Raw genomic sequence first — 26,558 nt, forward strand, 5'->3', positions numbered from 1 at the left:
AAGTTATCCCGAATGTCAAAAACACTGGCGCCACTCTTGTGATGACCTCACCGCGGCGTCAGCCAATGAGGACAGCAAGGGATGCAATGAGACTTGTAAAAAGCGCTCGACACTTTTTCTCTCAAGTTGCGTAGTGTGGCAACTGGACATTTAGTGTTTGCTGTTGAAAGAAAAAAAGATACCATTCTTTTGCATACATTTCAATATGAACATAAATGTAGGCTATTAAACAACTTCGAAACGAACCTGAGACCTTGTAGCTAGGCCTAATATTAGCCTACAAAATTAGTTTACTGAATGCAAAAGTGTTCAATTAAATACATGGCACAATATTTACTTATCTAAAATGTGGTTTGCAATCGGTGTTAAAGCACCCTCCAATGAGCCTATGAAAGGAGCATACTACACTGCTCAAAAAAATAAAGGGAACACTTAAACAACACAATGTAACTCCAAGTCAATCACACTTCTGTGAAATCAAACTGTCCACTTAGGAAGCAACACTGATTGACAATAAATTTCACATGCTGTTGTGCAAATGGAATAGACAACAGGTGGAAATTATAGGCAATTAGCAAGACACCCCCAATAAAGGACTGGTTTTGCAGGTGGTGACCACAGACCACTTCTCAGTTCCTATGCTTCCTGGCTGATGTTTTGGTCACTTTTGAATGCTGGCGGTGTTTTCACTCTAGTGGTAGCATGAGACGGAGTCTACAACCCACACAAGTGGCTCAGGTAGTGCAGCTCATCCAGGATGGCACATCAATGCGAGCTGTGGCAAGAAGGTTTGCTGTGTCTGTCAGCGTAGTGTCCAGAGCATGGAGGCGCTACCAGGAGACAGGCCAGTACATCAGGAGACGTGGAGGAGGCCGTAGGAGGGCAACAACCCAGCAGCAGGACTGCTACCTCCACCTTTGTGCAAGGAGGAGCAGGAGGAGCACTGCCAGAGCCCTGCAAAATGACCTCCAGCAGGCCACAAATGTGCATGTCTGCTCAAACGGTCAGAAACAGACTCCATGAGGGTGGTATGAGGGCCCGACGTCCACAGGTGGGGGTTGTGCTTACAGCCCAACACCGTGCAGGACGTTTGACATTTGCCAGAGAACACCAAGATTGGCAAATTCGCCACTGGCGCCCTGTGCTCTTCACAGATGAAAGCAGGTTCACACTGAGCACAAGTGATAGACGTGACAGAGTCTGGAGACGCCGTGGAGAACGTTCTGCTGCCTGCAACATCCTCCAGCATGACCGGTTTGGCGGTGGGTCAGTCATGGTGTGGGGTGGCATTTCTTTGGGGGGCTGCACAGCCCTCCATGTGCTCGCCAGAGGTAGCCTGACTGCCATTAGGTACCAAGATGAGACCCCTTGTGAGACCATATGCTGGTGCGGTTGGCCCTGGGTTCCTCCTAATGCAAGACAATGTTAGACCTCATGTGGCTGGAGTGTGTCAGCAGTTCCTGCAAGAGGAAGGCATTGATGCTATGGACTGGCCCGCCCGTTCCCCAGACCTGAATCCAATTGAGCACATCTGGGACATCATGTCTCGCTCCATTGCACCACAGACTGTCCAGGAGTTGGCGGATGCTTTAGTCCAGGTCTGGGAGGAGATCCCTCAGGAGACCATCCGCCACCTCATCAGGAGCATGCCCAGGCGTTGTAGGGAGATCATACAGGCACGTGGAGGCCACACACACTACTGAGCCTCATTTTGACTTGTTTTAAGGACATTACATCAAAGTTGGATCAGCCTGTAGTGTGGTTTTCCACTTTAATTTTGAGGGTGACTCCAAATCCAGACCTCCATGGGTTGATAAATTTGATTTCCATTGATAATTTTTGTGTGATTTTGTTGTCAGCACATTCAACTATGTAAAGAAAAAAGTATTTAATAAGATTATTTCATTCATTCAGATCTAGGATGTGTTATTTTAGTGTTCCCTTTATTTTTTTGAGCAGTGTATATTATAGGCCTAGGCTTACGTTGGATCATTTTTCAACATCTCTGGTGTCATCTAGTGGTAAATGTTGTGTATCACGTGGAATTACTGTATGGCCAAGCCTACGGTCCATGCTCTTGATATAAAGGATGGCAAAAGTGTACACTTCAGAAGAAAGAAGATATTATTAGAAGTCTGGATACACCCCCTGCAATAGAGTAGTTTGCTGTGTAGGCCTACTTGGCTACAATTAACTGCAAGTTGAAAGCAATGTGGTGGACAGTTCCGATCCATCATGCAGTATGTCTTCCCAGTGGGCATATGACGTGATAAAACACGTATTTTACTGGTTGAAATCTGGTGGGGACGTCATCTATATAACCAGATCACAAACAGATTAAGAAGACTTCTTCATGATGTATTTTTGATGTCATGAAATATATGTCTTATTTTGGTTGATATCTGTTTTTTGGTTGAAAGCTGATTAAATGTATGACCAGTTATCTAAATACATTTTAGTCATTTAGCAGATGCTCTTATCCAGAGCGACTTACAGTTAGTGAGTCCATACATTTTATTTTTTCGTACTGGTCCCCCGTGGGAATTGAACCCACAACCCTGGCGTTGCAAGCGCCATGCTCTACCAACTGAGCTACATGGGACTAAATACTACTCAATTAATAGAAAACAACCTACAGTACATAAACACGTGCATAGTGTTTGTGGGCACCAGAAGCGTTACAATTATTTGATTTGATTTGATTTGAATTATTAAAATTGGAGTAATGTTCTTTTCCAGGAGGGTTTGCATGATTCAGCTTAGTACACTTGGCAAACAACAGCTGGCAGAGCGCTCCAAAGCGGGTTAGGGTTTCGTGGCATACTGTACCTGGTCAACACACTGGGCATTGGCCTATTTCGTTTGGCATGGATTCGGACTGGGGGTGGTGGTGGTGGTGGGGGGGGGGGGGGGGGGGGGGGGGGGGGGTGCTCCAATTCAGCAGGATCATATTACTCTTGCCTCTGGCTAATGGTAGTTGGGCCGAGTCCACTTCAACTTATCCGGCCCGATTAACTTTTTCAGGAATAGTGCCATTTCAGGTTTTTATTCGGCAGGTGATGAAATACTGATTTAAAAAAACAAATACATGTGATATATTTCACCTCCAAGTCATCGAATTTGCTAGGTCATTAAAAGCTACAGTTTGTGACAGTCTCTGCGGTCCTATAGCTATCAGAGATGGTCCCTAATTTAGAGAATATCAGATTCTACAGGCTGTGGCATTGTTTTGTGTAGTTACAGTCCAACCAACTAAAAAGTGCACATTCACTTCCATAACGTTTATTGTAGGCTACCAGCATGTAAGATAAACATGCACAATAATACAGGATACCCTTACAAAATGTCACTGCCTTTAAAATGCAGTAAAACTGCAGTATAATGAAATAATGGTTGTTTAATTAATGATACCTGGTAGCTTGCTGTGTGTGTTGGCTTCCAATGGTAGTCTTTTGTCTGTGTTAGCTAAAGTCACTGTTCATTGTGCTGCACATATTCTTCTGCTCCACTGAATGCTGTTCTGATGTTCTATTATGACTAGCTACATTTGTTTTCAGAATTGATTGTATTTTTTTCAATATCCTAATATAATCCACCAGGATTGACAAAACCCTATTTTTATCGCATTTATTTCCATCAATAATTAGTCCAAAATGATTGCACCTGAATCTGACCCTGGAAATATGACACAAAATATGGATTGTTGTCACGATCGTCATTCATAGAGGAGGACCAAGGCGCAGCGTTGAATGCGAACATTTTATTTATTAGAATGATCACACGATCAAAACAACAAAACGAAACGTGACGTCCCTGGTTACATAAACAAACCAAATAAGAACAAGAAACCACAAAGAATGAAAGCCTAACGGCTACCTAAGTATGACTCCCAATCAGAGACAACGAGCTACAGCCGTCTCTGATTGGGAGCCACCCTGGCCAACATAGAAAAGCAAAACATAGAAACTAACACCCTGGCTCAACATACGAGAGTCCCCCGAGCCAGGGCGTGACAGTACCCCCCCCTAAAGGCGCGGACTCCGACCGCGCCAACCAAACACAACAGGGGAGGGACCGGGTGGGCACTCCGCCTTGGCGGCGGATCCGGCTCCGGGCATGATCCCCACTCGCTCTCTAACCCCCCAAAGTACCCCTGGTCCGGTCTGGCCCTGCTGACCGGAGCTGGCCTGCACACTGGTGGAGCGGATTGCTCTAGCTCCGGCGTGAAGCAGCTGACCCGTGCTGAACCAGGCACCAGTGGAACAGGCACGGGCTGTGCCGGACTGACGACGCACACCACTGGCTTGGTGTGGGGAGCAGGGACGGCCCGAGCCGGGCTGACGAAACGCACCCCTGACTTGGTGCGGGGAGCAGGAGCGGGCCAAACCGGGCTGACGAAACGCACCACTGACTTGGTGCGGGGAGCAGGAACGGGCCGAGCCGGGCTGACGAAGCGCACCACTGACTTGGTGCGGGGAGCAGGAACGGGCCGAGCCGGGCTGACGAAGCGCACCACTGACTTGGTGCGGGGAGCAGGAACGGGCCGAGCCGGGCTGACAAAGCGCACCACTGACTTGGTGCGAGTGGCAGGAACAGGCCGGACCGTACTGGGAACACACACCACTGGCCCTACGTGGGGATCAGGAACAGGCCGGCCCGGACTGGCAACACACGCCAGTACCTCTCGCCGTGCCTCTACATCCTCCTTCCCCCTGGTGACCAGTGACTCCCGTAACCTGGCGGCCTCCTGCTGCCCCGTTGTCCACGGCGTTAGCCCCCCCCTAAAAAATTTATGGGCTTCACTCCTACCCGTGGCCAAGGCCTCCATCCCTCTTGCCAGACTCGCACTCATCTCCTCCCAAGTCCATCCTCTCTCCTCGTCACGCTGCTTGATCCAGTCGAGGTGGTTTCTTCTGTCACGATCGTCATTCATAGAGGAGGACCAAGGCGCAGCGTTGAATGCGAACATTTTATTTATTAGAATGATCACACGATCAAAACAACAAAATGAAACGTGACGTCCCTGGTTACATAAACAAACCAAATAAGAACAAGAAACCACAAAGAATGAAAGCCTAACGGCTACCTAAGTATGACTCCCAATCAGAGACAACGAGCTACAGCCGTCTCTGATTGGGAGCCACCCTGGCCAACATAGAAAAGCAAAACATAGAAACTAACACCCTGGCTCAACATACGAGAGTCCCCCGAGCCAGGGCGTGACAATTGTTTGGGTGTGTGTAAGACAATAAACTGGGCTAATTCTGGAAACTTGTACCCTCAATTTGGACGTGAAGATTTTCCTGATTAATCAGAGATCCTTGTATTGTTCTGTATTTTGTAGTTGACTCCCTGCTCCCCATCAACACGCATTGTAATGTTACACCTCTCAACTGCCTTTTTCAAATCTTGATTCTCTTCTATTGCAGGAATCTTCTAGAAGGATGGCTGGATGTAAGAGGAATAAAGGGGACGAGTACATAAGTTATCCAGAAGGCTGACTGAGAAATGTAAATAGCTTATGTTTTGCTGTCTATCTCTCTCTTTATCTCTCTCCGTTTGTCTGCCTGACTGCCAGATTGGTGAGGGACAACATAGTCAATGTACTTGCTAGGCTAAGCCTAACTTAGTGTAGACCTTAGGTAATGGTTCATCATGATTCGTCTGTGTCTTTACAGTTCCTGAATCATATCGATGACCTGATGCATGGCCTCTACAGCAATGCTTGGCCACCCACCCAGTTACCAGTCACCTATTCTGCCACATCCCAGGGAAAGGAGAGAGCAGAACCACCCCTCCTTAAATCCATACTCATTGACAGTCAGTTGTGTGCAAAATGTTGATGTTTGATACTCTGATCTTCAATGTGTATTGATTCCTGCTAACCAGCTTTGTAAGAGCTACAGTAGGGTTGTACTAGCTTTGCTGATGATCCTGAACGTTTTTTCTCTGCATCAGGTCTCATCGAGACTGGGTTCACCAAGAGACATGCTATTCAGCTGCCCATGATTGTCTGATCTTACACTCTTAAGAAAGAAAGGTGGTATCTAGAACCAAAAAGGGTTAATTGGCTGTCCCCATAGGATAACACTTTGAAGAACCCTTTTTGGTTCCAGGTAGAACACTTTGGTTCTAGGTATAACTATTTCGGGTTCCATGTAGAACCCTTTCCACAGAGGGTTCTACATGGAACCCAAAACGGTTCTACCTGGAACCAAAACATATTCTACCTGGAACCAAAAAAGGTTATCCTATGGGGACAGCCGAAGAAACCTTTTGGAACTATTTTTTCTAAGAGTGTAGTGTAAGTAAATCCAATTGAAATAGCACCGCTTCTAATAATATAAGTTTGTAAAGCAAATCAAATCCAATATTAACTCGCCTTTTTTTCCAGTTGCAAAACCCTTGTGTCCTAATTCAATAACCTCCCTTGGTGAGTCATGTAAAGTTTCTCCCCTTTCTCTCTTGCTTATTCTCCCTGTCACTCACTCAAACTCACACGTGTGCAGTTGCAGAGAAGAGATTTGGCAATTACACCCATTTCTAACACTGTTTGTCAAATCAAATCAAATGTTATTGGTCGCATACACATATTTAGCAGCATATTTAGCAGATGTTATTGCCGGTGTAGCGAAATGCTTGTGTTCCTAGCTCCAACCGTGCAGAAGTATGTAACAATTCACAACAATACACACAAATCTAAAAGTAAAAGAATGGAATTAAGAAATATAAATATTAGGACGAGCAATGTTGGAGTGGCATTGACTAGAATACAGTAGAACACAGTATTTACGTATGAAATGAGTAAAACAGTATGTAAACATTATTAAAGTGACCAGTGTTCCATTATTAAAGTGTCTAGTGATTCCATGTCTATGTACATAGGGCAGCAGCCTCTAAGGTGCAGGGTTGAGTAGCCGGGTGGTAGAAAGCTAGTGACAGTGACTAAGTTCAGGGCAGGGTACTGGGTGGAGGTCAGCTAGTGATGGCTATTTAACAGTCTGATGGCCTTGAGATAGAAGCAGTTTTTTAGTCTCTCGGTCCCAGCTTTGATGCACCTGTACTGATCTCGCCTTCTGGATGATAGCGGGGTTAACAGGCCGTGGCTCGGGTGGTTGATGTCCTTGATGATCTTTTTGGCCTTCCTGTAACATTGGGTGCTGTAGGTGTCTTGGAGGAATTACATTTACGTCATTTAGCAGACGCTCTTATCCAGAGCGACTTACAGTTAGGGAACACATTTTTTTTTTTATACTGGCCCCCCGTGGGAATCGAACCCACAACCCTGGCGTTGCAAACGCCATGCTCTATCAACTGAGCTACATCCCTGCCGGCCATTCCCTCCCCTACCCTGGACGATGCTGGGCCAATTGTGCGCCGCCCCATGGGTCTCCCGGTCGCGGCCGGCTGCGACAGAGCCTGGATTCGAACCAGGATCTCTAGTGGCACAGTTTCCACTCAGGAGACCACTGCGCCACTCAGGAGTCAATTATATGACAGACACATCACTTTTGAACAATATAATATTTGATTGTGTCTTTATTGCCTCTTTACACATACTTTAAGTTTAGCATCTAACTGTATTTTTTAAATACTGCCAAGCTGTTCTTGATTGGGGAACCTCATTTTACTGTGTGTTACTGTTATGTCATGTCCTGCATGCCCACATTATGCCAATAGTTAATAAAAAGAAGTAGATTCATAGCTAACATTTTGAAAGTATGATGTTGACATGATCAGTCCAATCAAAGCTACAGTAGATATAACATGGCCAATTGTAATGAATACTCGGACAGAGTGGTAAGATCCAATCGCAGAATAGCGATGCTTTATTAGAGTACAGACAAGGGAATAGCTTAATCGTGGTCGGGCGGGCTGTGGTCAAAACCGGGCCAGGCAGAGACAGGCAGAGGTACCAAGGGAGCGGGCTTAGTCGTAGTCGAGGTCAAAGGCACAGGATCAGAGAACGGTAATCACTGGGGTAGACAAGTAGAGGATTAAGCAATTCGGGGAGTCAAACAACAAGGCACAGGTCGGATACACGGGTAATCAAAAACAACAAACTCTCTCTCTCTCTCGGAACAAAACGCTTAGCAAGTCACAATGGAACAATACCTCGCACCGACTGAACTTCTGAGCACACCTTATATCCTACCCTAATTACGGACAGGTGTGCTCAGAACTCAGGTGAACCAGATCGAGTCTGATGACTCCCCCTCTCTGTAGATCGGGGAAGTGTCAGACTCTGTCTAGACCCAGCCAACCCCCGATCCCTTACAGTATCCCCCTCCCCAGGGCCGGCTCCTGACGGCCTTCTACCTCTACCGGGTGGTCTTCCTCTGGGTCGGGGTCCGGGATGATCTGGGTGTTCAGCGTGGAAAGTGGCCTTGAGAGCGGGGTCTAGTATGTCCTTAGCAGGGACCCTGGACCGTTCCTCCGGTCCATATCCCTCCCAGTCCACGAGATATTCGATGCCCCCTCGTCTCCGTCTTGACTCCAGTATCTCGTGGACTGTATAGGTGGTGTCCTGTTCATCCTCCAAAGGTGGTGTAGTAGGTTGTTGAGCGATTGGTGGGTACATCAGGCTATAATGGACAGGTTTCAACAGGGAGACGTGGAACGTAGGGTTTATCTTGTAGTGTCGAGGGAGTAACAGACGGTAGGTGACAGGGTTAATACGTCTCTGTACCTTGAAGGGACCAATGTACCTGGGTTGGAGCTTCTTGCAGCTCCGTCGGAACCGCAGGTCTCGGGTAGACAGCCACACTCGCTGCCCGGGTTGATAAGTGGGAGTAGGTCTCCGGCGTCGGTCGGCGTAGGTCTTTTGCTGTTGTGAGGCTTGACTGAGATGTTGATGGGCCGTCTCCCAGACCTGCGCACTCCGACGGAACCACTCGTCCACCGCCGGTACCATCCCGGGTGCGGTATCCCATGGGAACAGGGGTGGTTGATACCCTAGAACACACTGAAAGGGCGTTAGACGTAGGGAGGTGTGAATGAGTGAGTTCTGAGCATACTCTACCCAAGGAAGGAATCGGCTCCACTCTTGCGGCTGCCGCGAACATTGTTGCCGTAGATACTTCCCAATTTCCTGGTTGAGCCGTTCTGTCTGCCCATTGGCCTGGGGATGATATCCGGAGGTGAGGCTCACTGAGATTCCCAAGCGTTTGCAGAAGGCCTTCCAAACCCGGGATACGAACTGGGGTCCCCGGTCGTAGACAATATCCTCCGGAACACCAAACTGCCGGAACACCTGGTTAAACATAGTCTCCGCCATCTGAGTGGCGTTAGGTAAACGGGTCATGGGTACTAACCGACACATCTTGGAGAATCGATCGATGACCACGAGAATTACAGTATGGCCCTCTGATTCTGGTAGGTCGGTAACAAAGTCCATAGCAATGTGCGACCAGGGTCGTTGAGGAGTTGGCAATGGCATCAGCTTACCCTCCGGTAGTGCTCGAGGCGCCTTGGACTGAGCACATACTGGGCAGGATAATACGTAGTCTCTGACGTCATCTGTGAGGGAATCCCACCAGTATTTTCGACTGATGAGTCGTGTAGTTCGAGTGATTCCGGGATGACCAGATCCTAGCGACGTGTGGCACCATTCCATCAGTTGAGGTCGAAGCGGAGCTGGTACAAACACCTTCGACACCGGGGTTTCTGGAGGGGCTGGTTCCGCTTGTAGGCTCTCCTGAATCGTGTCATCGATAGCCCACCTCACAGGACCAGCACGGCAACTCATGGGGAGGATAGGTTCTGGTTCAACCGGTCTGTCAGCGCGCTCGAACCGTCGGGAAAGCGCGTCCGCCTTACAATTCTTGGACCCGGGAATATAAGAGACAGTGAATTGGAAACGGTTGAAGAATAAAGACCACCTTGCCTGTCGGGAGTTCAGTCGTTTAGCACTGTGAAGATACTCCAGATTGCGGTGGTCCGTGAGCACTTGGAACGGATGAGCTGCTCCCTCCAGCCAATGTCTCCACTCCTCCAGTGCTAACTTCACCGCCAGTAATTCACGATTTCCCACGTCGTAGTTCTGCTCGGCCAGATTCAGCTTCTTAGAAAAAAAAGCACAGGGTCGTGATTTGGGCGGCTCACCTTGGCGCTGGGATAGCACGGCTCCAACTCCAACCTCTGAGGCGTCCACCTCCACGATGAACGGCAAGGTAGGATCCAGCTGACATAAAATGGGAGAGGTGGTAAATCGTTGTTTCAATGTCTCAAAAGCCCGCACTGCCCCCTACGTCCATTTCAGACCACGACCCTTGTGGCTGGTCATCGCCGACAGGGGAGCTGCGGTTGTGCTGAAATTACGCACGAACCGTCTATAGTAATTGGCAAACCCTAAGAATCTCTGGAGCTCTTTCACCGTCTGGGGTTGAGGCCAGTCTCGTACAGCTTGCACCTTGGATTCATCCAGTTTTACCCCGTCGGGAGTGAGTATGGCCCCAAGGAAGGAAATCGTCGTGACATGGAATTCACTCTTTTCGGCCTTCACGAACAGAGAGTGTTGTCGGAGTTGGTCCAGAACCTGGCGTACATGGGACACATGTTCACTCAGAGAGTTAGAGTAGATTAGGATGTCATCAATGTACACTATGACAAAGCGATCAATCAAGTCCCTGAAAATGTCATTCATGAACGCCTGGAACACAGAGGGCGCGTTAGTAAGTCCATAGGGCATGACACAATATTCATAATGTCCTCGATGGGTGATGAAGGCGGTCTTCCATTCATCCCCTTCTCTAATGTGCACCAGATTGTACGCACTCCTGAGGTCCAGTTTACTGTAGATGGAGGCCCGCCCCACCTGCTCGAGGGCTGCTGGAATCAAAGGAAGGGGGTAACGATTTTTAATGGTAATATCGTTCAAACCTCGATAGTCTATACAAGGACGCAGTCCGCCATCCTTTTTCTTAACAAAGAAAAAACTGGATGCGGCGGGAGACGTAGATGGGCGAATGGCCCCTTGCTGTAGTGCCTCATCAATATACAGTGGGGAAAAAAAGTATTTAGTCAGCCACCAATTGTGCAAGTTCTCCCACTTAAAAAGATGAGAGAGGCCTGTAATTTTCATCATAGGTACACGTCAACTATGACAGACAAATTGAGAAAAAAAAATCCAGAAAATCCCATTGTAGGATTTTTAATGAATTTATTTGCAAATTATGGTGGAAAATAAGTATTTGGTCACCTACAAACAAGCAAGATTTCTGGCTCTCACAGACCTGTAACTTCCTCTTTAAGAGGCTCCTCTGTCCTCCACTCGTTACCTGTATTAATGGCACCTGTTTGAACTTTTTATCAGTATAAAAGACACCTGTCCACAACCTCAAACAGTCACACTCCAAACTTCACAATGGCCAAGACCAAAGAGCTGTCAAAAGGACACCAAAAACAAAATTGTAGACCTGCACCAGGCTGGGAAGACTGAATCTGCAATAGGTAAGCAGCTTGGTTTGAAGAAATCAACTGTGGGAGCAATTATTAGGAAATGGAAGACATACAAGACCACTGATAAGCTCCCTCGATCTGGGGCTCCACGCAAGATCTCACCCCGTGGGGTCAAAATGATCACAAGAACGGTGAGCAAAAATCCCAGAACCACACGGGGGGACCTAGTGAATGACCTGCAGAGAGCTGGGACCAAAGTAACAAAGCCAACCATCAGTAACACACTACGCTGCCAGGGACTCAAATCCTGCAGTGCGAGACGTGTCCCCCTGCTTAAGCCAGTACATGTCCAGGCCCGTCTGAAGTGCATTTGGATGATCCAGAAGAGGATTGGGAGAATGTCATATGGTCAGATGAAACCAAAATATAACTTTTTGGTAAAAACTCAACTCATCGTGTTTGGAGGACAAAGAATGCTGAGTTGCATCCAAAGAACACCATACCTACTGTGAAGCATGGGGTTGGAAACATCATGCTTTGGGGCTGTTTTTCTGCAAAGGGACCAGGACGACTGATCCGTGTAAAGGAAAGAATGAATGGGGCCATGTATCGTGAGATTTTGAGTGAAACCCTCCTTCCATCAGCAAGGGCATTGAAGATGAAACGTGGCTGGGTCTTTCAGCATGACAATGATCCCAAACACACCGCCCGGGCAACGAAGGAGTGGCTTCGTAAGAAGCATTTCAAGGTCCTGGAGTGGCCTAGCCAGTCTCCAGATCTCAACCCCATAGAAAATCTTTGGAGGGAGTTGAAAGTCTGTGTTGCCCAGCGACAGCCCCAAAACATCACTGCTCTAGAGGAGATCTGCATGGAGGAATGGGCCAAAATACCAGCAACAGTGTGTGAAAACCTTGTGAAGACTTACAGAAAACGTTTGACCTGTGTCATTGCCAACAAAGGGTATATAACAAAGTATTGAGAAACTTTTGTTATTGGCCAAATACTTATTTTCCACCATCATATGCCAATAAATTCATTAAAAATCCTACAATGTGATTTTCTGGATTTTTTTTCCTCATTTTGTCTGTCATAGTTGACGTGTACCTATGATGAAAATTACAGGCCTCTCTCATCTTTTTAAGTGGGAGAACTTGCACAATTGGTGGCTGACTAAATACTTTTTTTCCCCACTGTACTTGCTCATTGATTCTCGTTCCCGCTGTGACAAAGGGTAGATTCGTCCGCGAGGAGGTGTAGCCCCGGATAGCAGATCAATTGCACAATCCCAGGCCCGATGCGGTGGTAACACGGTAGCCCTCTCCTTGGAGAACACCTGCGCGTAATCCTGGTACTCTGTAGGAACAACAGTAGACACCGCACCCTTCGCATCCTCCACAGTAGACGTTTTGCAAGGTAAAATGAGGCACTCTGCCCTACATACCTCACTCCAAGCCGTGATCTCGCCAGATTTCCAGGAGATGACCGGATCATGGGTAACGAGCCAGGGGTGGCCGAGGACTAGCGGCTCCCGTGGAGCGGAGATGACGAACAGAATGATGTTCTCATGGTGCAGGGAGCCCACTTGTAACTTGATTTCCTCGGTACGGTGCGTAATGAACCCAGTGCCCATGGGCTCACCGTCTAGCGCGTTGACTCGCAGGGGGGGTTGAATTGGGATAAGTTGAACTCCCAACTCCTCAGCAAGACCCATATCCAGAAAGCTGGCAGCCGCTCCGGAATCAATAAGTCCTTCCAACCTGCGCACTTTCTCTCCGACAGATAAGGTAACTGGCACATACATTTGTTTAGATGTAATGTTCAAAACTGGAGTCTCACTCACCGGTTTGGCAGTTCCGAGGCGATATCCTGGGGTACGGTTTGGTCGTACCGGACATTGACGAACGAAATGACCCGACTGACCACAATACAGGCATAGTCCGTCTTGCCGACGTTGTTGTCTCACAGACCCTTGTAGAGGTGACCGTCCCAGTTGCATAGGTTCCTCCTCAGATTCTCTCCTCCGCTCTGTCGATTGCTTAGGACCAGTGATCGAGGGCTCCCGGACTTTGGATACCTTGTGTTGCACTATCAGATTATCAATAGAGATGGCTATTTTGATAAACTCATGTAGCGCAGTGATATCTCCTCGACAAGCCAACTCAGTCTGTACGTCTTTGCGCAGCCCTCTTCGGAAAACGGTGAGCAAGGCCGTCTCGCTCCATCCGCTACCGGCTGCTATAGTACGGAACTCTAAAGCGTAGTCGGCTACGGTGCGACGGCCCTGCTGAAGTTCGCATAGTTAGTCTCCCACACTACGCCCAGATACTGGGTGGTCGAACACCTCCTGGAACAGTCTCTTGAACTGAACTTCCGCATTCAACTCGGGAACCTCAGCTGCCCAAAGCGCAGTAGCCCAATCCAGTGCTCTTCCCGTTAGTAGAGAAATCAAGAAATCCACCCTGCTACGGTCATCGGAAAACATAGTACGATTATACGACATATACAGGGACGTCTGAAGTAGAAACCCCTGACATTTGCCAGGTTCCCCGTCGTACCTAGTCGGTAGAGAAATCGGAGGTGTAGGACGAGGACTGACCGTGCTCGGGGTGGTGCCTTCAGCCGCACCAGCGTTGAGTAGCTGCAGGAGTTCATCCATCCGTTTCTCCTGTATCTCCCATCGCCTCTGTAATTCCGCTGGATCCATGGTAATGGCGAGGTATTCTGTAATGAATACTCGGACAGAGTGGTAAGATCCAATCGCAGAATAGCGATGCTTTATTAGAGTACAGACAAGGGAATAGCTTAATCGTGGTCGGGCGGGCTGTGGTCAAAACCGGGCCAGGCAGAGACAGGCAGAGGTACCAAGGGAGCGGGCTTAGTCGTAGTCGAGGTCACAGGCACAGGATCAGAGAACGGTAATCACTGGGGTAGACAAGTAGAGGATTAAGCAATTCGGGGAGTCAAACAACAAGGCACAGGTCGGATACACGGGTAATCAAAAACAACAAACTCTCTCTCTCTCTCTCTCTCGGAACAAAACGCTTAGCAAGTCACAATGGAACAATACCTCGCACCGACTGAACTTCTGAGCACACCTTATATCCTACCCTAATTACGGACAGGTGTGCTCAGAACTCAGGTGAACCAGATCGAGTCTGATGACTCCCCCTCTCTGTAGATCGGGGAAGTGTCAGACTCTGTCTAGACCCAGCCAACCCCCGATCCCTTACACCAATGACCTTGAGCCTTCTTGGACGGGCACTTCTACTGTAAATCTATTGCAGAACCCAATGGGGCTTGCACTGCCTAGCCAAAGATATTTATAACTAACCCAAGATAGTTCATCTGTGTCGTTTACAGTGGGAGCAAATGAAGGATAGTGGGAAGAACAAGCAAGGAGGTGGGCAAAGCCAAGCACGAGCTAGCGAGATCCTATTAGCGCATTGTAGCATGTATTTGCATATTTCCGTTAGGGAACGCCTCCTCTGTGAAGTGCGCGTGTGCACAAACTCAATTCGACCTTGCACTCCTTCTAAATAACGCAATTTTTAAAAAACTTTGGCAAAGTGCAAAGTCTATCAAACTTAGTGCACTGTGTTCGTAACAGATTCTAGTAACGGGAACAGAAAAATTTGTTGAGATCAGATATTTCATAGATGAGAAAATGTGCAGAATGTCGGCCGAGTTTCACCTAGTTCCATCCTCTCCCACTACCCGCGACTGGACTTCCTCTCACTACCATATTTGGTGGTGAGAAAACATTCTAAAAGGATGCTTCAGCTTTATAGCCCCTGTGACGTGTCTGGGTTACCCCTTCTGTCTGTGGCCTAGCTCTCCCTGTAGATTCTACGGTGACCTAGTGTCCACATGAGTGACTGAATACTGAGTAATCACGGCACAGCTAGAGAAGATTACCAACGCCTACACTCTGTGCTTTTGCTGGCTGACCCTCCACCACAGAAGGCATTGAGGTAGCCTGAAATACCTGCATTTTGGAGCTGCCTTATTAAAAAAAGAGACATTGTTTGTATGCGGCTTTATTAACTCAACAATTATTATTTTTTGTACTTTGTTTGCAAACTGATATGTGACACGAATGAATGCCAGAATGACATGCAAAACAGGCTAAATTGTAAATTCTTTAGCTAAATAGGTGGGGCTCAAAACAGGTGGGGCTCTGTCCCAACTGCCCTGAATGACGGGGTCGCCACTGGTGACATGGGATGGAGCCTCCTGTCTGTACAGACACAGAGTTAGACCACCCGTACCTGCAGACACATAAAACACACACATTGATGACTGGGATTGAAGAAAATACACAATACAGAGAAATCACTTTGCACCTCCACTGTTATTAAGAAACACCATTTGAATATTGTAGAAAAATGTTTACTTTCAGAAAGAAAACAATGTACTTTTTTTTCTTACTGATGAAATGATACTACTTTGCTCAAAATATACATTTTAAAATAATTTTAAAAGGACATACAGTACATGATAACAAACAGCCAATACTCCTGTCTTCAGAGTTTCAGCATATTCCCTGACTTCAAGCAGTAGTGAACTGAACCATGAGATTGAATCCCATCATAGAAACATGGTGCCCTTACCTGAGAAGATGAGGAGGGAGAGGGAGAGACGAGGAGCCATGTGTTGGTGGGTGTCTGTGTCTGTGTCTGTGTCTGTGTCTGTGTCTGTGTCTGTTATACTGCTGCTGGAATGTGTGTCAACAACCAGAGGGGTATCCTACGAAGCAGGTTGGAGGAGTTAGTGAGGTAACTTTGGTGAACTCTGAGTTCAACTCGGGATAACCGGTCATACGAAAGTGGCTCACCTTTTAGCCAGTTACATTTCTATGGCAACGAATCCTTCCGAACGAAACTGCTCCGGGCAGGCTAACTCACAGCTAACTTCACTTACCCTGAATGAAACAACTGAGCCATGAGTTGAGGACCAATGAAATAATCCCATTCATCTGAGGAATACGACTGATTCAATATTTTATTAATCAAATGTTTTTTGGTGTGTTAACATTACATTACATTTACATTTACGTCATTTAGCAGACGCTCTTATCCAGAGCGACTTACAAATTGGTGCATTCACCTTATGATAGCTAGTGGGACAACCACTTTACAATTATCTTTTATATTTTATTTTTATATATTTTTTATTATTACTGTTAAAATGTTAAAATAGTAATGTTAAAATATATCACATTACACATTTAGTAATGACAGAATGCATTTGAAACTTCATGCACAGTAACACTTTCCTATGACTTAATATAATTATTTTATCAATAGGAGTGGGGAAAAAAGATGCCACTGTATTAGACTAAACAGAGGTGATTTGATGATGTTGAAAAGTTGAAGTTGAAATGGTGCTGGAATAGTGAAGGCAGCTCCTGTTTTCTTTGCGACTTGTGGTAACTCTCTGTGGTTCTAAATCAATAGTTGTTTAGTGGTCCGAAAATGTCGGAGATATTAACTTGCTTGACCATGCTGTAGGTCATGTAGCTGTCTGTTACTGTACATGCAATACGCTTTGTGCACTTCACTGGACAGAGGTAGCTCTCCGGTTTTGTGATAAAACAAAGGTGTGGTTGAATTCTTTCTGCCACTGTGTCTTCTTATTGTTTCGGCCTTTAGGCCTATATATCACAGTGGCAAGGCATATGAAATTAACAGGTTATAGAGCAAACCACGCAATTATTACACAAAGGTTGTAGTATGGGGGGGGGGGGGGGGGGGTGGCTTCCCCAGTGATTTTACCCACGCACCGCTACAGGAGGTGTGGGCAGAAGCATACTGGAGGCAGATAGATAGTCATGACTCATGTTGTGACACGGAGGGGGAGTGGGCTGTCCTTCCAGGATAAGGGCTCTTTAGGACCAAGATCTTCACTCAGTCAGTCACTGCTGTGTTGCTGCCCTCTGCTGGAAAGAAAGTAGTTTGGTGCACAATACAGGCATGTTCTAGAAATAATGATAACAATGTAGTCAGCTTCTCTGTATGATGAGGATAAAAACAGATACTTTAAGCATGTTGCAAGGTACAATTTTTTTTCTAGATTTAAAATAGTCACATTCTTGTTTTCTCCTCAACATTTACATATTTTTGTAAAATGTTAGTCATTTAGCAGACGCTCTTATCCAGAGCGACTTACAGTAGAGTGCATACATTTTCATACTTTCCCCCCCTTACTGGTCCCCCATGGGAATTGAACACACAACCCTAGCGTACCAACTGAGCCACTCGGGACCAACAACCCCTGCAACTCTTCCCCAGGTCCTTAGTGTACAATAGAAAGTAGTGCACTATGGTTTCTGTCAATATACCTGGTAAAATAATGGTCAATAAACAACTCTAAGGGGGGGGGGGGGGGGGGCTATAAAATATGTGCTTTTCCCCCCAAATTATGTATTATATTATCCCAAATAATGTTTTCTCAGTTACATTTTTTCTGGTTTTAGATTATTTATTTATTTTACTTTCATAATGACAATTGTTCATAGAGAAACAACACAATTGGATGTTCTGAGTCCATGTCAATGGCTAAATCACATCAGAAGACAATTTTTTGTAGATCTGGAAGAAAACTAACATTTAGATTTTTTTTATGTAGTTCCCCTTTAATCGCGCATCTAGTGAGTGAGGAAGTACAGTCTAATGTGCCAGTCTAGCGATGGTTTTGTACTGCTGCTGCGCGTTTCATGGCAAAGTTTGCAAATAACAAATAATAGATACAAATGATATATAGTACTTACTCATGGTATACTTCTGCCAGGTAAGCCTACTTTCCAGTTAATATTTTATTGACAAGGTTTTGTGGAAAGTATTTCTGTCAACTCACAATAATTATCACATCAACTGGCTACACAGAGTGATAGACAAATGCGCGCACCACAGAGACAGGGGCAATATTCCTGGAAATTAATTAGCAGATATTGTGTTAGGTTTGGATTTTCAAACCAATAGTTGTTAACCAGTATAATGTAAATGTTGCATAGTATCTGGGAGCTTCCGGTGTCTGATACTTTGTTTATGACAGTTTGCGGTGGAACGTGAAAATTGCATGTACTTTCAGAATAGTTTGGCGAGCTACTGATAGGTGGGCTGCGAGCTACTTGTAGCTCTCGGTCGACCTGTTGGAGACCAGCCGGTCTAAAGAGTGATGTATTGTACACATACAGTAGTAATGTATGGTCTTGTCTGTTTCTTTGTTGAGAGATTAGCATCATCTGTGTAGGTACATGAGAGAGAAGATAAGTCAACACTGACCTGTGTGGTGTAGGGCTAGTTAGCTGTAGACCACATTATCATCTGGTTCTGCCTATAAGAGAGGAGGGACACACACAGGTAGAGAGGTGAAGAGGGACAATCTGTGATGATGGAATGTAGACTACAGCTCGGAATCACTGCAACCATTTGTTGCAGAATAGCTGAATCGAGATGAGATACATTAAAAGACATTAAAACAAAAAAATATTTACAGCTTTACACATTTTCAGTGTCTACACCCTAAACACCATTGACTGCCAAAATACTGACCACAAAACCCTCCTTTTCAAGTACTCTGATGACACAGCCATCCTGTTCCTCCTGAAGGAACCCCCCCCCCGTACACAGTAAATTTTGAAGTGTTAAAGTAACACTTAAAGAGTTAAATTTAACACTATTTCTGAGTGTATATGGTCCCACCCTGAAATAGTGTTAATTTGACTCTTTTCATAGTGTTAACATTTTAGAGTTAAATTAACTCTAAATAGAGTAAAAATTTAACACTCGCTTACACTGAATAGTGTTATTTTAATTTTACACTAAAGGTTAAATAACACTGGAGAGTGTAAATATTACCCTTGGAAGAGTTAATCATTTACTCTTCTAAAATAACAAATCAACTCTGATTGAGTTTGATTCCAGTCCAGTTTAACACTGCATGGAGTTGACACTCAAGGTTAAAATAACTCTGATAAGTGTTGATGTTACACACTATTGTGTTGATAATTGACTATCTTGCAGTGAAAAACAAGCTCAAATAGAGTCAAATTCTAACACCGTATAGTGTCACGGAAATAAATCTCAGCAGTATTCATTTTACACTTTTTTAGTGTCAAATTACACCAAATACTCCATTAAGTGAGTAAAAATCACAACTTACCACAAAATAATGCATTTCAAATTTTTATTAACAGCTCAACTATGTCAGGCTAAAATATATTAAGAATACAAATCCCTTTTTAAAACATTGACCTTAGGTTTCCATAAAATGGCAATAGGGAACAACATACAAGGAGGAATCTGTCGTTCCATACTTCATTTGAACATCAAAAGGTTTAAAGTAACACAGTTCAGTAATGTTGATCACCTTTTGAACCCTGTCTGGATGCATCCTGACCTTAAAGGCATAGTAATGGTAATCAAAACACACTGTTTCCATCAGTTTTCCACAGAGCAATACACAGTCATCTTTCACAGCAATAATTTTGATTTTACAAAATACAGGCATCTCAAATGCTACCTCAGTACAGATAATGAAGTCACGGCGGTACTCTGTACCATGATGTTTGATCCACTTGGCAGAAAACACACTGGTAGACAATACAGACCCAAATTTTAAAGCAATCTCGGGACCTTCTTTGAGCTCACTAAGTGTTACCATCTTCCCCGAACCTAAAGTTAATCTTTCCTTGCTAAAGGACTCTCGATACATTGCCATACAACTTTGGTGCTTTTTGGCTAATGTTTTTGTTACATTTTTAAAGCTTTTTAATTGCTTCTTAAAAAAATTATGTTTAGCTTCATAACGCATGCACCACATGTGCAGAACTGGGCCGATGTTTTTTATATTACGAGGGTAATGAATCATGAAGTGATGCTTTGGTAAGAGATTGATTGCAGGAAACAACTGCTTGAAGAGCTGATGATGATCAATGATTAAATGTTTGAGGTAAATGGTCATGCCTTCTGTAAGGACTGGGGAAAATACAATGTTAACAATGTGTAGAAGCAAAAGTAGAAGATGCCAGTGCTGGTCATCTGACTGTATTAAATCACCAAATAGCAAAGGCATATTACGTAATAAGCACCAAGACTGTATAGCATTCAACCCCAAATCATTACTTCCATCAAACAACTTTACTCTAGGTGGACGGTTTCGCTGCTGATTGTATCCATAGTCAAAAGCATGTATTCTACCAGCCAGTTGTTCAGCATTTAGGAAGTTTTCCTTAATGTACTGCAGGACAAGTTTGACTTCAAACTGAGCAACTCCTTCTAAAATATCGTGCATTATATCTACAGAAAAATTGTTGGCTGTATTAAAATACTGTAGTGAATTCAGCAGACAAATGCGTTTGACACCATAGATATGAGGTAGTGTAGGATCTGTTTGTAAAGTTTGACAGTGCAGTTTGTGCATCTCGATAGTTCGTAGTACAACTTTTGGATCATCTTCACAGAACACAGTTTGAAAACAATCTTTCTCAAGGAGACAGAAACGACAACAATACCTTGCCCCAAATGACTCCACAAAGCCAAATAAACCATGCAACCCAAGATTATCACCAGTGACCTGAACTATGGTACCGTGAATCACATCTTTCAATCTGGGAACTTTAAGTCCCTCTGTCTCGAGTACTTTAAGATCACTGACAAGTGGCTCAAGTATCAAATTAAAACCATAACGCTTGATGTCCTGCGCATGGAAAAGAGCACCCAAATGAATATTTATCAATGATGAATTAAAGATTGGGGGAAAATTCCTTAATGTAAAGTATATAGCACCTAATTTGTGTATACCCTTTTTAGACCCCAAGGGGTTTGCTGTTTCAAAGTCGTCATAAAATAGCTGGATCTGTATGGCATCTTTTTCTATAGAGAATAAGGGACTTTTTTTAAAATAGGCGGCATCTCTCAAGTCTGCATACACACCTTCCTTGGGCATGTGCCTGGGCTTGAACATGTCTGCAAGTTCTGGGTTTTGAAAAATGGCCTTTAGTGTTTCTAAAATAGGAATATATGCAAACTTGTCAGTTACAACGACCTGATCGTATGTCCCAGTTGTTTTGTTTCTTCTGCTGTCAAATCTTGTGCCAAGCACCTTTTCAACAGGTTCTACGATTCCCCATTTCTCTTTGAAGTGTTTATTTCGTTTAGCTTCTGAATTTAAGGGTGTGAAAGGGTTTTCCAACTTTTGCAAAGATTGTTCTATTCTGTTCTTATTTTCAGTTTCCTGTGGAGATAAGCACTGCAAAGCTGCATCTGTAGCTTGACTTTGAATCTCAAAAAACACTTCTTCCATGGAGGAAACAAAACTATTTACAGTAGATTGACTTAATCCAGCTGCTTTTAGTTGTGCAACAGCAGAGGCACACATATCTAGAGTGCTCCTGTTGGACTTTTTCAACAGAGTAGATGTGGCTACCTCGTGTTCATTAACTGTCCGTGACGTTGTAGCTGTCTCCTCTACATTAGTGGTCACTGCCTCTCCAATGCTGCTTAAATAAACATCAGGGTCAACCTGTTGGTCAATATACTCAGTGTGTTTTGTGTTTAAATGTTTCCTAAAACCAGAAAACGTACCAAACGCACAGCCACATCCAGTCTGAGCACATTTAAACCGGAGATTTTTTCCAGGCAAGTAACCGTGAACTAATCGTAAATGCCTAACAAGCATATTTGAACTCGATAACTCAGCCTGACAAACAAAACACTTCATGTTCGAGGAGAAACTTCAAGCACTAATGAAGTAACCTCGCCCTGATTTCAGCAACACGAGGGCTCTCTTTGACCTTGCCAGCATCGATGCTGTACACTGTAGTTTGGATGAAAGTGTACATGTTGTGGAGCATGGTGTTGTAGGATGTGCCAAACACAAAATGTGCCTTAAATAGTTCGTCAAAAGCAACAAGAGAAGAGGTTGACCTGCAAGGTATGGCATTCTTGTCGATAATGATGAAGAACTGGTGGATTGCATTCTTCTTAACTCCAACAGCTAGGAGATAGGGCTGAGCGCTAGTAGTGATGGCATCGAGATGCTCTTGAATGTTTGTTCCGGTCTGCGAAGACAAATTAGGGAAAACTGTAGTTAATGGCCAAGTAGTTGTAGAATATGCAGAAAGAGCCAATACACTACTCTTATTGAATATGAATATTGAATGAATACTTGTAGCCTAATATTAGGTGTTCATACCACAAATTAGAAAAAATACAAACCTTCTTGAATACCACAAGATGTTTCTCTGCTTGGGATGCGGAAACCTTTCCTGGTCTCTTCCGACCCTGAGCGGAGGGTGGAATCAGGTGTATAAGCAGTAAAACCGATGACAGATCACTGTCCCAACCTGTAACAACACAAGTTCAATGTTAACACACTTCAGTTACGTTGTTTTCTTTACAAAAGACCCCCCAGACAGACAGCAGTTCTACATCACAAGAAGTTCTCTAACTAAAACATCCACAGGGCTGAGTCAAATCTCAAAAGTTTTGTTCAATATACTGCTACAGAACGTACTCGTAAATCTTTCACAGATCCAGCTTCTTAGTATTATGTTGATATTTAAATGTTTACACATAATGTTGATATTGCAATACAACACAAAAGGTAGGCTTACAAGCATCTTACCAAAGTCAACATCCAATTCAGTGCCATCCTCAGGAGGATCAGCTGCCAGCAAGAGTTCTTCAAGCTCACTTGTGGATGGAAGCTTTCTGCATTGTTTGATGATCTTTTTCTTGAACGTGACCGGCCACCTTTCCAGAAGCTTGCTTGAGGTATCCTCTCCGAACATTAGAACAAAATCCTGTTCAACCTGGAGTGGGGTGGTGTTGGTGACAATTTCAGTTATTTGACAGCCAATCAAATTGTATTGCGTGCTAGTTTAGCTAGCTAGTATCACTACAATGTCTTACAAAACAATTCACTTGTCATAGTATTTTCAAAATAACATAATTACCAAGCTTTTGACGTCTTTAAAACGTGGAAACTCAGACAGTATGTTGCTTGACTGCTGGGGGTCGAGGATCATTTTGCGGCGATACACAAACGTCAGTTCCATTTTCTTCTTGATTGTGTCTGCATCAGCAGAATGTTTCATCAGTGAGATTGCTTTGTTGCACTCATCATCAGTCAGGGCAGTCTCTGGAACAAACTGGGATTCTCGTCTGACAGTCGGTCCTCCAGACATGTCTTCACCAGTTGATCCTTTGGCTGATTCTACACAACACGGGAAAATTTCAATCATGTCAAAAGTTTTAGTAGCCTGGCTAACTTTTAAAGGAAGTACTCCACTGTAAAATATACTTTTTGAGCTGTAAACTAAATGATATGAATGATATGTTTGATGCTAGGGAGTGTGGCAAGCTGGTTTAGCCAAGGCCAAATGGGAAGAAGGCCAAATTACAGGTGTTGGCCATCTGAGGGGCAGAGGACAGCAAAGGGGGGGGGTGGTTACATGATATATATGAATGTATATGGAGCGTGATAAAAAGGTGACCTTGAAATTGTGGCGTTAATGGCGACGCAAGGAAAAAATTTGGGTGCACCTACATTTTGTGCTGGTGCACCTAAATAAAAAAGTTAGGCGCACAAGTGCAACCAAGACAAAAAGTTAGTGTGGAGCCCTGCATCAATGCTGGTGTTAATATTGACATTATTTCTTCACAATTTATGAAATCTGCAGTTTGTGGGTTGAAAAATGTATGAAAATGCCATCTACTGGTTTAAATCACCCTAAAGTTTGCAAGGCCAGTTTGCCAGGGGTTGCCTCGACCAGTCAGTGTCGAGGCAACCCCCCCTTATGTCACAGTCCTTTGTAGGTCTCTGATGCATATTTTCTTTAAATTTGCTAAGAGGGAGGGAGCTAGCAGAATTGAAGGATGTAGTTACACATTATACTATATGTCTGAGAAATAGTGCAACAAATGCAATTATTGATCTAGCAACTGTTTTGTTCCATACATTTTCCAGTATTACCTCCGAATGATGATCGCCTGTCTTTGGCGGTGCCTCTCTGAATAGTTTTAATCCTCCAGGCCAAGTACCCAGTTCCACTCTCGCCATCATAATAATGCTCCTTGAAGGATGAAAGGATAACAAAAATGGATACTTCATTGAAAACAACATGGTCTGGTAGGATTCAAAAACTTCCAATAGCATTTAACATTACAACTATTACTGTGTGCAACTCACATAGCCATTCTTAGAGAATGGGTCACTGAGGTACGGGAATAAGGTCACTATTCCTTTGGCATACATTTCTTTCACCTGTCTGGGTGGAGATGTACTGCAAAATTGAAGAAGAAAGGATTGTGCAGTCATATTCACTTAGATTCAGATTTAGATTTACAGATTGAGAACACAAGGACTATTAACAAATTACCCATTCTTTTCTGTCATGTCAGCTGCCAGCATGTTCACCATTTTGCGTCTTGTTTCATCCGTCAAGGACTTGGTTCGGTTGTATTCATTTATTATACGTTCCCCACCGGTTTTGTTGGTAAGAGCTGATTCCACCAACTTAAAACAAAATGCATAACAATTCTGCATGTTATGTCCACTGCAAATAAACTGGAAATAAACTAATATGATGTCAGAGGATGTCCCGATCCAATCTCAAAGATTGCAAGTGCTACAAAAATCCAATGAAAAAGCCAATAATGGTAAGAAACTCCCTCCAGACAGCGACAATAACTTGAATGTACTCGAAGTGTGCACTGTATTATCAATAAATAAATAAAAGTATCTGATCAGGACTCAATATCAGCAGATACTTTTTTTAATCGGATAGGGCGCTTAAAAAAACTTGATCGGGACATCCCTAATCAGGACTTCAAAAATGTTTTGAAACCATGTAATTTACAATGTATATTAATGTAATTTTAATTCTCTGAGAACAGATTCAAGAACAGAATTTAAAATGTCAGAATTGTCTTACTTGCTTGCCTTCTGTATCCAGCCTCTGGCGTTTTCTGGAGGGGCTATCTGAAATAATGACTGTATCCTCAGAGTCCAAGGTATCAAGGGATGATGGTTGGGATTGCTCAGAAGAGGCCACCATGGAGACAGATTCTAACCATGATTTTTAGAAGAAAAAGAATTATATATAGTTCCCTCATAATCTAAGACACTTATTTAATAGACACCATGAACTTCATAAAACAAAGAAATAACGTATTCATTAATTAGTCTAATTAACTGAAACAAACCTGAGTCATATTTGATGGTTAGCACCCCAGTTGAGGGATCCTTTATAATATCCTCAAAAACATCATCATCCAATTCAGTCCCTGAACTGTCAACAATTTTCACACCTTCTGTTACAGCTGGGACACCAAACTTTGCAAATGCTAGAAAAAACAGGGATAAAAGCTTGTGTAAACAAAAGTAAATCATTATTTATATAATAATTTCACTGTGTACACCTACCTTACCCTATAAAATAGGTTTTAAACAAACACTATTAAGTGATTAAAATGTTTTTTTTTGTAGCATCATAACTATACCTTAAGCAATGCATCCACAATTAAAGTGTAGTTACCAAGGGCAAAACAGAAGAAATTTAGACGTACAAAAATGGACCAGTTCCAAAAACCTGAGAACTTAACATGTCCCATCATTTTAGGAATATTCCAGTATATCAATTTTAAACAGCTAAATTCAGACAGTTATTACTAACATTGTCAAATTCTTACCTGCAATCAAAAAGTCTTTCAGATTTGGCTCAGTTATTCTGACAAATTTTTGGACATCTCCAAGTTTAGCTTTAAGCAGCATGCTCCCTGCAAATAGTATCAGTACAATTTCTCACAGTTAAAAAGTTGATGGTCTTATTTTAGCAGTATTTCCTCAAATATAAGAAAAAATATTGTTTCAAGCCACCAAAGTGCTGAGAAATGATCAGCACTTTTGCAGAAATGGCCAGTTAAATTGAAGTTACTGTCAAACACATTAAAAAGGATAACGTCTGATTTTCATCCTTGTAACATTAATGTTACCGCCTTGCCCGCACAATTACTGCAATTGTTGGGTCTTGGTATATTATAGAGTGTGGTCTAGACCTACTCTGTCTGTAAAGTGTCTTGAGATAACTCTTGTTATGATTTGACAATATAAATAACATTTAATTGAATAATGTTAGCTAAACGTTACACCAT

General features: G+C 43.9%; 1 protein-coding gene across 1 annotated transcript; it reads right to left on the reverse strand.

Moving 5' to 3' along the window:
* Positions 1 to 18,702: 18,702 nt before the first annotated feature.
* On the reverse strand, positions 18,703 to 26,509 carry LOC311127529 (uncharacterized protein; the record flags this gene model as incomplete). The annotated part of the gene is made up of 8 exons (XM_084159349.1): positions 26,097 to 26,509; positions 25,611 to 25,751; positions 25,340 to 25,473; positions 24,785 to 24,921; positions 24,595 to 24,688; positions 24,379 to 24,478; positions 23,360 to 23,619; positions 18,703 to 18,735 (listed from the first exon to the last, which is right to left on the reverse strand). The coding sequence occupies exons 1-8, from the start codon at positions 26,176 to 26,178 to the stop codon at positions 18,703 to 18,705; spliced, it is 981 nt and encodes a 326-aa protein (XP_084015475.1). The 5' UTR covers positions 26,179 to 26,509.
* Positions 26,510 to 26,558: the final 49 nt, after the last annotated feature.

The sequence above is a fragment of the Coregonus lavaretus genome (genome assembly GCF_964263955.1).
Source record: "Coregonus lavaretus genome assembly, chromosome: 4".
Lineage (NCBI taxonomy): Eukaryota > Metazoa > Chordata > Actinopteri > Salmoniformes > Salmonidae > Coregonus > Coregonus lavaretus.